General features: G+C 34.9%; 1 protein-coding gene across 1 annotated transcript in view; it reads left to right on the top strand.

Annotated features, from left to right (window-relative positions):
* Positions 1–14,597, top strand: part of LOC145665767 (uncharacterized) — a 153,424-nt gene that overhangs the window by 100,541 nt on the left and 38,286 nt on the right. The window contains exon 4 of the mRNA XM_081732895.1: positions 8,400–8,605. Within this exon, the coding sequence (XP_081589021.1) occupies positions 8,400–8,605 (206 nt within the window). The remainder of the gene's footprint in view (positions 1–8,399; positions 8,606–14,597) is intronic.

Below are 14,597 nucleotides of genomic sequence, written 5' to 3'. Positions count from 1 at the left end.
TTCACACCAACCGTCATTTGTCTGTCTGTTTCCCAATAAATAGCCTACTCCTATTGTGAAATTTAACTGCTATTAATGAAACTTTGTGTGTACCTTTCTCCAACTACAGACCAGAACATTTTATACTTCTCTAACAATGTACCCTCATGCGCAACCAAAAAAAGCGCGTATACTGTAACCCACGATTTTTCGGAATTATTCCATTTTCCCTACGTTTATGGGTAAAATTCAGTTATTAGTAAGTGGAGATAATAGAAAGCAATCCATCTAAGAAGTTATTTCCAAAAAAGATAATAAAATAATAATAATATAAGCAAAAAATAAAATTATGCTCGGTTTTGTGTATGCTGACAATACTGTTTATGAGGGATTTTGCAGTAGCAGAGCACGATTGCAGAGGGAATAACACGATTGGTAGGGAAAGAGCTGAATTAAGGGACTGGAAAGTGGAGTAAAATATTACATTTATTGGCTTAAATCTAAGATTTAAATTGTCTGCTAAATATAAATTAGCTTCTATAACCAAGATGATGTACGGAAATTTAGTAACAAAGAGGAAAACTGTTTTCTTAAGTTTGGAAGTGACATGCTCTACAGCCATAAGCATTTATTTGTTAAGAAAAAGACAGGCAACAACACGTAGTTTCTGTGGTCAAATGGGTAGAGTGGCGGACTGGTAGTTCTTATTCTGTTTTAAAACCAAATCGAATCCCATCCATTTTATTTTGTTTACAAAATATTATAGAAAGTGTATAGTTTTTATGTTAATAAGAACCGAAACAATATAATAAGGAAATAACGTTTTGTTTCCTCTGATGACTTATTTATTCAGAATTAGTGTACTATTAGTAATAGCGATTATTTTCAGTTTATGCTATTGTATAGCTTCTTCTCTCATCAATTTTGTCTCCAATAAAGTTTGAATATATATATATATATATATATATATATATATATATATATATATATATATATATATATATATATATATAGACAGAAACAGACATCTTAGTACCAAACGTGATTTATCGTGATAAAATGAACAAGTTTCCCGTTATAAAGAAAGAAAGCTATAAAAAATTATTGAAGTTGGTCTTCATTAGGTTTTCAGTATGCTATATATATACTTATATATTCTTTATAAGACTATATAAGGCAAGACGTGCGATCGTACCCACAAATTGAGCTAGTGAGTGAAAGATTTTTTCTACACAAATATTTTACAGTTTAGGTGCATGAAACACCAATACGCCAAGGTCTCGCTTATCTGATCTTGTTTATTCCACGTACCGTATTATCCGACATATCATTGCAGGTAAAAAGTAGGATCAATCGGCAAGAACTGCAAGTTGTGGACTTAGTCTATTTTTGGTGCTCTGGACTCTATCGCCGAACACGCCCGTCTAGACCATGACTCATACGTCTATCATTCAGTGCAAGCGCGTATCCATATTTTATTTTGGAGGGAGCCCAACATGAATCCTCTTAAGCACGTAATTCTAACGTTTCAAAAATATCAATAATAATAATAATAATAATAATAATGCAACAGTTCTGTATTTCTCTTAAACTTTTTCTTACATTTCATTTATGAGCCGGTGTACTTAAAACAAACTGCATTGTAGCACAAACGAAATCAATAAATATTTTTGAAACACATGTAAGGAAAACTGTCTGCTACATATATCACATAACAAAAATAGCAAATGGCAATGAGTGTATCTTCTAATACATTAACGTTATAAACAGAATGGAATCGAAATTGTAATCAAATTTAAAAGTATTCTTTAATTCCACCTAGTATCAATGGCATTACTGTACGTTCTTAGAATTATAACAACGTATTGCCCACAGTTTGAACACTGCCTCAAACTAATCTGATATAAAAGAACCTCAAAAGGGAAAAAGGTTTATTAAAAAGTGCTTTAATTTTTTAAGGGGACAGCTTCCAGGACCTCACGCTCAATACATTATATTTATTTCTTACAAAACACGATTATTAGTTGCGTAATGTGTAAAATTATATCATAGTTTGACTTTTAATAGTTTTTTTAACACGTCCATAAATTCCGGCGTTCTGCCTGCCTGTTTTATGTCGGATAAGCGATACTCTACTGTATTTCCAAAGATAGCATATACACAAAGGCTAGAGGTCTGCAAGGGGCTGGAATTTTTAGCCCGGACTCGGTCCGGACCCTTCAATCTATAAGCATTAGTGGATTAAGGGCGGAGCCAATGGAGCCCAGGCTCCGGAATACCAAGCTCAGGGGGTTCCTAAAAATCTCTCGTTTTAATACTAAAATATAGCAATCAACTTATTATATTATAGGCTTCAGACCTATACTAAATTTCTTTCGGCTCGTTACGCTCGCGGTATCGCTAGATTTAAGCCTTTCCATCAGCAATATTTAACTGTTAATAATGAATATAATTATTTAACTGTTAATAATGAATGTAACTAAACTAATTATTGTAAACTTGGAGCACATTAAAATATTACAGCATAGTTCTCGGTGGTTCGATAAACCTACGAGGCTGTGGAAGGCAGCAAACAAAATTTATGCGCTGGAACTATTCGTAACATAGGGCCCCCTTAAAATAGTCGGCTCCGGGTCCCCAAAAGCCTTAATCCGCCGCTGTCTATAAGCAATATTTCACGAAAAGCTGGTACTTTTTTAACAAATGTGTTCGTCATCAAGTTTTCATAAAGTAGTCTCTTTCTCCTTTAAATAATTTCAGAGGCCGCGGTGTTTCAATGGTAGAGCGTTCACCTCTGGTGCATGGAGTCCTTGCTCGCACCAAGTGAAACTTATGCTGACAAACACCATATGCATGGGTTTTCTCGGTGTTCTCCCGTTTTTTCCCACTTTCTTGATTCGACAATTTCATTCATTTCTCATCACTGTCTCCTTTAGCCTAGCCGACATAAACGTGGGACGTAAAACTTAAAGATTTGATTTCAGATAATTTCAATCAAAAAACAGTTGCAGGAAGTATGTAATTTCGAATAATACAAACTACTATATAAAATTCTGAGTATATAATTTTTTAAATGAAATTCTCGCGAACCTTATTTCTAAATCGAAGGGTAAGAAAACTAAATTCACGCTCTTATTATCATAGATCCATTTCAATTGAAGCAGTTGAAATAGTTGGGGAAAATTAAAAAGCCATTCCAGTGTGCCACAATCGGTATAACGTGGCACACTGGTGTGTCCAGCAAAGTGAACAGTGTGACGAAACTTGTTCCTATTATTTGCAAGAATATTTGTCGAATTTCTGTTATTCATTATTATTATTATTATCAACGATTCTTCCATGGATCAGATGTCTGTATACAGTTAAGCAATCACAAGTATCACATTGAGGGAATGAATATAATTATTCACTTTAATAGTAATAGAAAAGTGTGTTTGTATATCCTACCGGGAATAACTGCATCCGTCTAGAATGTTAGGACTAACAACAAAGGTATCCGATGTTTTGACCACACACCGCCCCAAAGTCTTGAACGCCACAAGTTCTCTTCTACGCCTTGGCACAATAAGGGTTGTTGCGTTCAGGGAGAGAAAGAAACAACTTTATTCCACTGCAGTTATATGCTTTAATAAATGTTAACTTATGTTTATAAATTATGTAAGTGATCGTATCATTTTCTGTTTGTTATTATTATTATTATTATTATTATTATTATTAATAATAATAATAATAATAATAATAATTCTTATTATACATTTCTTAACACGTTGATTGCCATGCGTATGGTATTCCATACACACGGCTCTCTCGTGCAGCGTCGCGTGATGATTTTCCATACATAAACAATGTAGATATTCCAAGTTTCTTGTGATCGTTCTATAGGTGTGTATGTAATTACATACATATGGCGTAGAAATCAAAATTTAATGTCCACGCCACGTAAATGCAAAACCACAAAGAAATTTATGAACAAAGACACTGAGTTGGAGTTTAACATCTTGTTCAGCAACGAAGCTATATGAGACATCGACCTACTGATTAACGTGGAATCCGAACCACATGAGCTCCCGCCGGGCAGAAACAAAGAACTACTGGCGGATTGCTATCATGATGCACAGGTGATAACGGTCAACAGTTTTAAATTTATACAAATATAGTTTTAATTAAACACGAATTAAATTTACAGTGTACAGTGGGGAAGGCTCAGTAGTTCGCAAGGATCGCTACAATATCAAATTCCCGTCAAATACACTGCAAACCTATCAGCAAGCCCCTATCAATATTAAACAGGTATTGTGTTCTAATGTTCATTTCAATGTTAACCTATGTAGTCCTACGGACTTCAATACTCGCCCTCAAACGAAGGTGCAGACTATCCATGATTTGCAGTATTAAACTCTCTCTCACGCTCTGTATTCTCCTAACATGTCTCCCATCGATTACAATATTTTTTGGTATCTCAATCACTTCTTAGTTGGATAGCTTTAGCTAGAGGCCACTGATTAACCTGGCATTGTATTTTTCACTTTTTTACCTTTGGAATTGACAATCATTGTTTGGACATTTCAGTCGCACCTATCTAATATTAACAACGTTTCTTCGACTATTTCGTAACATTGTATTATTTCTTTGTATTATTCATGCGTTTGGTTAGTATTATTTAAACACTTTTTTCTTTGCACCGATGTGTCCAATCTCTTAGCCGAAAATACACTAGTTCTCACTGGAAATCAAATCCACAACCAATACACTTGAACCATTTGAGCACAACAAGGCACATTTAAAAAGAAGTTTCTCTTTTGTTCGGAAAATTGGGATTAGGTTAACATTTTAAAATATAATTAAGACAGGGAAACTTTCTTAATTATTTTGGAAAACTTTCATATCTCCGTTAGAAATAACTTAAGCCATATATTAGAATTATTAAGGATATAATTGTATGTGAAATATAAGCAAAAGCGTCTGAGTAATTTCTGAGAAAATCATGAAAAAAGTCACCCCAAGAATAAATTATCCCTTATGCATCTTTTCAGGACAAACGAGCTATGCTATATTGTTAGTATTTTCATAAAACATTTATTTTTTAGTCGTTCTTGAGAAAATCGCAGGGTAAAACTTACTGTCAAAAGAATATACCACTTCTAGATTTTCAGGATGATGGAATTATACCATATAGCTAGGTTATTTATGTAACATTTATTTATGAAATATGTACAACGAACATTTCCTGAGTTGTTTTTGGGAAGGTCATCGATAAAAACTTACTCCCAAAGGTAAACTATTCTATCTAATTTTGAGGATAAACGATGCCATATTGTAAATTATTTATAATCTGGACCAAGTATATCGAGTAATTTTTAAGCGTATTCTTCGGGAAAATTTTCACTGTCAAAGTAAACTATCTCTTTTGGATTTTTCTTTTCGGAACAAGTGAGTTATACCATATTGTAAGATTACTACAGAAAATATTTTTACTGAAATTACAACAAATTTATCTCAGTTATTACTGAGAAAATTGTAAAAAAATATCAACCCCTGAGGAAACGTCTCCTTCTGTATTTTATCGGGATAAACAATTTATGCTGTATGTTAGTTTATTAATGAAACATTTCTTTACGAAATATTAATAACATTGCCTGAGGCGTAATATTAAAATCATCGCGAGAAAGCTCGCCCTAAGAGTAAGCTCCTTCTGAATGCTTACATGACGCACGAGTTGTCATTTTGTTAGGTTTACGTTTATTTATGAAGAAAGGGTACGGAGCAAACGCACTGTACATTCCCGCTCGAATTTCTTTCATACGTTTATTTATGAAATATCGTTGAGAAAATTGTGCAAAAAGAACGGATACCATGCAGTAAATTCCACCATGTCCATTTTTTCAGAAAAATGATTGATACTACGGTGGAGAGTCGTTAATAAAATCAATATTTATAATAAATAAATAAAATCGTCACAGCTAATTTTTTGGAGAAAATTGAATTATTTTAAATTTTCATCCTTCAGTAAACTACCCTTACTTTTAGGTGTCGAAGGATATAAAATTCGAAACAATAGTATGTTATTAAAACGTTACGTCTAAATTTCGGTCCACATACGTTGAACAGTATGGCTTCTATTTGAGTGCATATGTAAAATACTGACGAACCAACAGACAAATAGATGTGCGGATATCGAAAAATCATTTTTTCGATATGTAGGGGTCATGTAACTTGAATTCATTAAAATTTCGTATTCGATTTTTATTACTATCAACACACTTTCTTCTTTCGTCGCTCGAATGTGAAAACGAATAGGCCAACACCTTCACGTAAAGTGATAATTTGTAATCCCAAAAAGTTTATTTGTTATGTTTAATGTGTTGTCACGCAAGAAAGCAAACTTATGCCTGTTACACCATTTTATTATCAGTTTTTTACGCTATTGTATAATTCGGAAGAACGGTATGATTATAGTTAATATCCATGACATATTTTGGAAGCATTCGTGTTCCTCACAAATAGAGCTGTATAATTTAGTTTTGTTTAAAGAAAGCATTATTTATTCCTTACACAGACTTATGATTGCATTGAGGGGGGCGCGGTGGCTCAGTGGTAGAGCGTTCACCTCTGGTGCTTGGGGTCCCGGGTTCGATCCCAGCCCCCGCCAAGTGAACTTTGTGGTGGACAAACACCGTGCTCGTGGGTTTTCTCGGGGTTCTCCCGTTTCCTCCCACTTTCTTCATTCCACCATTTTCATTCATCTCTCATTATCACCGTCTCCTTTAGCCTCACCGGCATAACCGTGGGACGTAAAACTTAAAGATTTCATTTCATTTCACTTATGATTGCATTTCTTGCACTTGTGAATATGAGAAAAAGAAGAGAGAGAGAGAGAGTCAATACTCTAAAAAGAAACACACACATAAACACTAGAACAATAATAATTTAACATCAGCTTCTTTTTATGACGAGCTATTCTACTTTATTCGCTGTGACTCTAAGGCTGCAGGTCACGCATGTTTTTTCCTGTTCCTGACTCGCAGACACACTCGAAGTGAGTTGAAGTTTCTTCTGCTGTGCAAAAACGGAGAGGGGAGGAATAGGCATACCATACCATAAACTGAAAACAATCGTTATTATTAATAGTGCACTAATACTGAATAAATACGTTATTAGAGGAAACAAAAAGTTATTTCCTTATTATATTGTTTCGGTTCTTATTATCATAATAATTATACACTTTCTATAATGTTTTGTAAAAAAAAAAGTAAAATTGGTGGGATGAGATGGGATTTGATCTGGTGTCAAAACAGCATAAGAACTAACAGTCCACCACTCTACCCACTCGACTACAGAAACTACGTGATGTTGCGTGTCTTTCTCTTAACAAATAAATGATCATGGCTAAAAAGCATGCCAGTTGCAAACTTAAGAAAAGAGTTTTCCTCTTTGTTTCTATATTTCCGTACAACATCTTGGTTACAAAAGCTAATTTATATTTGGCAGACAATTTACACCCTAGGTTTAAACCAATAAATGCGATATTTTACTCCACTTTCTAGTTCCTATATTCAACTTCTGAATACTATGATACTACCAATCGTGAAATTCCCTCCGCAATCGTGCTCTGCTACTGCAAAATTCCCTCGAAAGCATTATTGCCAGTGTACACAAAACCGAGTTTTTTGCTTATATTTTTATTATTTTAGAAATATCTTTTTAGATGGATTGCTTTCTATTATCTCCACTTACTAATAACTGAATTTTACACATAAATGTAAGGAAAATGAAATAATTGAGGAAAATCGTGGCTTACAGTATATGCGCTTTTTTTTTTTTTTTTTTTTTTGCACATGAGGGTACAGTAATAAGAAAAATTAATGTACTTAATCCCTATACGATCTTTTCAGGGGCGTCATTTAGGGTGGGCAGAAGAGGGCAATTGTCCCCCAAAGAGTTTGAGAAAGACATATACTTTAATCGATTGTCTACTAATACAGTATATTAGTACAAAACGTGAACGTCTTATGTCGTTGTTGGTCTTCCCCCCTCCCTTCCAAGCGAAGTCTGAAATTACGAACGTGGTTCTTTTGTTCATAGCCTTGAAACAAAGTTATCAAATTTTTAATTCCGTTTTTATTGAGGTACAAGAATTCCTACAAAGTCTAGATTAAAATGCATTTATATTCTCAACGGATTTACGGAACCGCCACACAAGTATTGCATTAGTAAATTTATTTAATTTGAAATAAATGAAACAAATCTTATTCTTTGTTAATGACAGTGGAAAGTACTATAGAATTACTTACCTAGAAAACTAAATATCCTGATTTGAGAGAGTTAACGAGAATTTACTAATAATTATTATAATTACAAAGTGCTTTTTATAATAAATTCCATTACAAGCTATTAACAACTTATATAATTGAAATATTCAGCAGGGTTTTGGCTTCGGTTTACCACTGAAATTACCAGCAAAATATCAGCATTTTGGTTGGGGTATTGGTTATCAATTTAACTATATGATTCCGGATAATAGTTCCCAACTCTACCACGGATACATCTACCAAAATTCCGGTAAAAGGAGAGAACGGCGTTTGGAGAGGAAGAATTTGTACAAAAGACTGGAAAATCTGATGGAAAAGTAAGTAAGAAGTAACTTATATGTGTAGTATGTTGAAGTTTATTATTATTATTATTATTATTATTATTATTATTATTATTATTATTATTATTATTATTATTATTATTATTATTATTATTATTATTTGAAGCTTTCGGTGATCAGAAACAAAATTGTGTTCGAAACTCTGATAACTGTAGGAAATGTACATTATGAAAAACATGATATAGCACATGTGGTTCAAATATATGACTTCATTCTTCCTTATGGTAACATTTCACGTAAAGTAAGATATTAATGACTAGCAATGTACCTATAACAAACACAAACTTGGTTTCAATATACACCGAATACTTTGTTTCCTGTTTTTAAGGATTGTTAATTCCAAAATAGTTACAATAACTGGAATATTACGTACACTCTACTACTGTTCATGTTCTCTCACTACGCTAGTACTTTTCCAATAATTCTGATAAAATATGCATGAAGTGCACGAAGAATCCTATTTTTAAATAGCGAAAATCTCAGTCAGTGACGATAATTCTTAATAGTAGCCTACAATTTATAGATATATACCTAGTTACCTGTGCTATTACTCGTCTGCCTAAGGTTAAGAAATGTCGCTGGCGTGCAACAGATTTGCCGATTTAAGACTACTGTGACCTAATTTGATGTTAACTTAAAAACTGTAGTGTTTCAATTTAATTATTTCAAAATGGATAGTGATGATAGAAGGGGCGTAACTGTATTTAGATTTGAACACTAATATTTCTTAATTGTATGATGGTTGGTGAGAAAAACTAGAACTAGATTTGCTAAATGTAAACAATTAGAATGTTTATTTTTGTAAGCATGACTTTCTGTATACTGCACAGCGGGTCGAAAGCTCGGGCGCATCACCTAATTTTCTTCAAAATATACGAAGTTTGCCTTCCTTGAGTAGAGCCTTGCAGACCTCGTATCACACAACACATGATGGAACGTTAAGAGAAAGCACGATCTGCGTTAGCTTCCTGTAATCTTTCCATACGACCATAATTTATTTCATTTCTAAGATCATTCTTTGACTGACAGGGCTTAAGCGTTCACTGAACCAAGATGCATGAATGAACAATGTTCACAGAAAAAAGTATTAAATGAATAATGTTCACAGAACAACCATGCATCGAATGAATAATCTGCGGAGAAATGTATTATACTTAAAACCGTGTCCAATGTTTCGAGCTGAGAACATCAATCCCTATATAATAACACGGTGAACTTCTTTTCAAAATATTATGAAAACTATTTGTCTTATGCATTTCAAACTTTCTCCAGATGTTAACCTACTCCAATACTACATGTTCACGTTTTTATTTTTAATCTATCTCTTATAGTTCATTAATATTACATTTAAAAAATGAATATAAAAATAAACACAAATTCAGGTATTAGAGATTCACCAGGGTTTCTTTTACTGCTAGTGAAGTTGCAGATACAATCTCTCCTAATTCATTCACACCATTGTTCCTCACTAAAGATGTGTAGACCATTCAAAAAATTGGTAGGGGAGGATAACAAGTTATGAAATGAGAAAAGATTGTTCATCTAATAATGTTGAGAGTGTATATCTTCGAAGTTACGTTAGTTGACAATCTGATCATATGGTTAGGAAGAAAAAAGGGTTGCGGAAGGCAAGGCTGGCTGCTGTCAGAAATGAGACAACCTTATCTGCCTACACATCTTTTTACTTGTATTTTATAACAAGCCTTGTCAAACAGGATGCACTTTCTCTATTTTCATTTTTCAATCATTTTTAGCCTAAGTCATGATTTTTGCGCGGTGAAAAAGATGAGACACAACAGACGAAACACAAAACTAAAAGCATTATTATCAATATTTTGCTTTCCAAAATAAGGAATGTTTCTTTAAAAAATAAAACTTATAACTTTAAAAGAAATATTTCGGAAGATGAAAGAATAAATCATGGAATTTCAGGCGTGTGCCTAACAGTAATATACAAAATAAATAAATAAATAAATACGAGGGTCACTACGAAAGTTTTGAGATACGCATTGTTGTGGCACAGTATTTGAATTCCAACAATTGCGTTCGATAGTGGTATCCAGATCGAAGAAGAGAAGCAAGTTCCAACTCGCCTCACTTATCGGCGTGGCCGTATTGCCTTCACTTGTTTGTTGATATGAGCAGTATCCGGCTGTCTAGAATAGAGCTCGAAAGGGAACATTTTCGGGCAATGATCCTTTACGATTTCAAAAGTAGTTTGAACGAGACACAAAGCCTTGACCGTTTGCAGGGGACATTTGGGGACCTTGCTCCTTCCCGTGCTACAATTTTTCGGTGCTTTGGTGAATTCAGAAGAGGCCGGACATCGCTTAAAGATGAAGAGAGAGATGGACGTCCGGTAACAGCTGTGTCAGATGAAAACATTGCCGCTGTGGAACAAATAATTCGAGAAAATCCTCGAACAACTTTCAAGGACATTGAATCTACAGTGAACATTGGATCGCCAGCAATAACAAAAATTCTTCATGATCATCTTCGGCTCAGAAAGGTTTCATCTCGTTGGGTGCCTCACACTTTGACTGAACAGCAGAAGCGCATGCGTGTGGAATGGTGTGAAGAAATGCTTGCAAGATTTGATGGAGACAATTCTCGACGCGTCTCTGACATTGTTACTGGTGATGAGACTTGGATCTATCAATTTGACCCTGAAAATAAACGCCAGTCTACAGTTTGGATCTTTCCAGACGAAAATCCACCCACGAAAGTGAAGCGACCGCGAAGTGTGGGAAAGAAAATGGTCGCAGCTTTATTCTCCAAATCTGGCCATGTTGCAACTGTTCCACTTGAAGAACAAAGGACTGTTACTCCTCAGTGGTACACCACTGTTTGCCTAACAAAAGTGTTCCAGAAGCTTCGGGAACGGCGTCCAAGAACTGGATTGCGTGGGATCCTGCTCCATCATGACAACGCATCCACACACACGGCCAACATCACAATTTAGTTTTTAGAATCTACGAAGGTCAATCGTATGACTCATCTGCCGTATAGCCCTGACCTGGCCCTGTGTGATTTTTTTTCTTTTTTTTGGTTCCCCAGGATCAAAGATCGCATGCGTGGGAAGAGATTTTGCAGCCCTAAAGAAGCTGTAGTGGTTTACGAGAATGAACTTTCAACACTTCAAGAAAAAGACTGGCAACACTGCTTTTCGAGGATGCAAAAGTGTGTATAATGTAATGGTGAATACTTTGAGAAAATTTAAGTGTTAAATTGATTTTAAGTATGTAAATTATTTCACATCTCAAAACTTTCGTAATGGCCCTCGTATTACAATATTTCTGAGGATCTAGATCATTTGGACCCAACATTGGCATTCCAAAGATAAGCAAGTGAAATATTTTTTAACTTGATTTTGACTGAAAACCTGATTTACAGAATTAATTAAAAAGTTCGGGGGAAACAATGATAACTCTAATTTTAAAACCACGTGAGTTGGTTACAGGGTAACAAGAAACAATAATAACACTCTTGTGAGCTGAATTGCGGAAACAATTCAAGATTTTTTTTTAAAAAAAAGGGGAAAAAAAGCATACTAAATATCCTGTTGTTTCAAACTTGAATTCTTTCGACAATTAAGCTCACATGAGTGTTATTGTTTTCCCGCAAACTGATTCAATAAGAAAATCTGTTAATTCAGAAACGAAGAATTATATACCTCTATAATCGGAAACACACTTAATTGTTTGCATACTTCCACAAAACATACAAACACCAAATTTTGCATACTTGTTCGTCATGGGATGTGAGTAATGGGAAAATTCCGATATCACGAAAAAGGCGACATTTTCCATGTAAATGAAGTGTCGAAGTTTTCCGTCGTTTCGAAATGCTGGTTTTTAGAGTAGTTCCGCACACCATAGAAACGTCATATTTTGTCAGGCAGTGAAGCTAGGAACATAGTTTATGATAGAAAAAAGAGCATTAAAATTCGTTTTCGTTTCGCGGCGCAAATCGAAAATATGTGAAATTTGTAATGGCTGTATCTAGAATGTTGAAATTTCGAGGTGATGTTTATTCTGATGCGTAGTTTGCGAATCCGCCCTTAAACTTGAAAAAATTGTCATGTTCGGTGTCAGAAAGTGCTAGGAATGTTATAAGGGGGCGTCTAATTCTACACAACTTGTAGATATGGTGGAATCACGAAATTGCGTTCAAGTGTGTAGAGTACAGCTCTTGTGAGGGGAAAAATCCGACATGTTGGAAAAGTCGTCATCTTCTATTCAAAATTGCATCTCAAAAATTTGTAACCATGAAAATTGTAAGTTGTGCTCTTGGTAGGTAAGCCAGGTTTCGCTATGTTATTAAGGACGTAGTTCAGTTTAAGTGAAGAAACAAATCATTGGAGAAGTCGCCATCTTGAATTCAAAATTGCCATATTTTTGAATTGCCTTCATTTGGCCTCTTATGTGGTATATTGAGTAGAATAGAACAAACATAATTCAACGTAGTAAGTTAGCTCCGCGGTAAAGTGTCTGCTTTCTGAGTAGCAGGTCTGGGTTCGAATCCCCGCAGACCATGTTTTATCTTGCATTTTTTTCTTATCACGTTGCTTCATTTTACCAAATAGTTTCTGTTGGCATTGCGTGAACAAAATATTTTCGTTATTACAGACAGACGGAAAGGATATATTTATACGCTAACTGTTGAGATGGTCTCGAAACTAGGCAGTATGTTCGTGTAAAGTTTCGAGACGATACTGAAGTATTTAAAATCAAACATATGTAGCTTTGGAAATGGAGCATCACCAGTGTCTCTATCGGAAGCAATGTTCGGGGGAAGGAAGTATTACCCCGGGGGCACTGCTGATAACATTCTATTTGTTATTGTATTATAAACGTATTATTTTGATCTCGCCAGGGGCGCTCTGAGGAGGCAGTGTCCCCCAAAAAGAGTCTGAAAGAAACATTGGGCATCATTTTCACGATATAGTGTCCATACAAGACAACAATACATTTTGTCTCGCGACAACAGTGTCTGCTTCAAACCGGAAACGATTGCAAAATATCTCTCTCCCCTTTTATGTTCCTCGTTAAGATACATGCGTATACCAAATTTGAAGTGAATACCACAAATGGAAAGTATAAAATATTAATTTTAAGGAAATACACACACACACAGGGACGTACGCAGGGGGTGGGTCCTGGGGGTCCGGACCACCACCGAAATTCCAACTTTTGAGTAAATTTAGCCTAATTTTTGGGACAAGTTTAGGAATTTCAATATAAAATACACTGATATTGAGTTTGGCCCTTCCCGAAATAAATTCCTGCGTACGCAACTGCGCACACACGCAAATGGGCACCTTTGAAAATTGTCTCGTCGGCAGCGTATATAATTTTAATATATAAGATACGTGGAAAAGTGCCCCTTTCGATTTAATAGTTTTAGTTGTGGGTCCGGTTGGAATGAAATGCCGTATATAATAAAGTCAAGCTTATTTTCAATCACCTATGCTATAAAAATAAACTTTCAAAGAAAGAAAAAGTGAGAGAAAAACTTGTTGGGGATCGAACCCAGGTCTTTTGCACAGTAGGCTCACGTCGTTCCCCTACAACACTCAATTCCTTAGATTTTGGATTTCCTACTTACTGCTCACATAAAACTGGTACGTAGCGGTCCCGCGTCCGTGGAATTATATACCTCTATAATCGGAAACACACTTAATTGTTTGCATACTTCCACAAAACATACAAACACCAAATTTTGCATACTTGTTCGTCATGGGATGTGAGTAATGGGAAAATTCCGATATCACGAAAAAGGCGACATTTTCCATGTAAATGAAGTGTCGAAATTTTTCGTCGTTTCGAAATGCTGGTTTTTAGAGTAGTTCCGCACACCATAGAAACGTCATATTTTGTCAGGCAGTGAAGCTAGGAACATAGTTTATGATAGAAAAAAGAGCATTAAAATTCGTTTTCGTTTCGCGGCGCAAATCGAAAATATGTGA

Source organism: Thermobia domestica, chromosome 12 (assembly GCF_964235325.1).
Source record: "Thermobia domestica chromosome 12, izTheDome1.hap1.1, whole genome shotgun sequence".
Taxonomy (NCBI): Eukaryota; Metazoa; Arthropoda; class Insecta; order Zygentoma; family Lepismatidae; genus Thermobia; species Thermobia domestica.
Note: the sequence above shows the minus strand (reverse complement) of the source record. Positions and strands in the feature narration are given on the sequence as shown.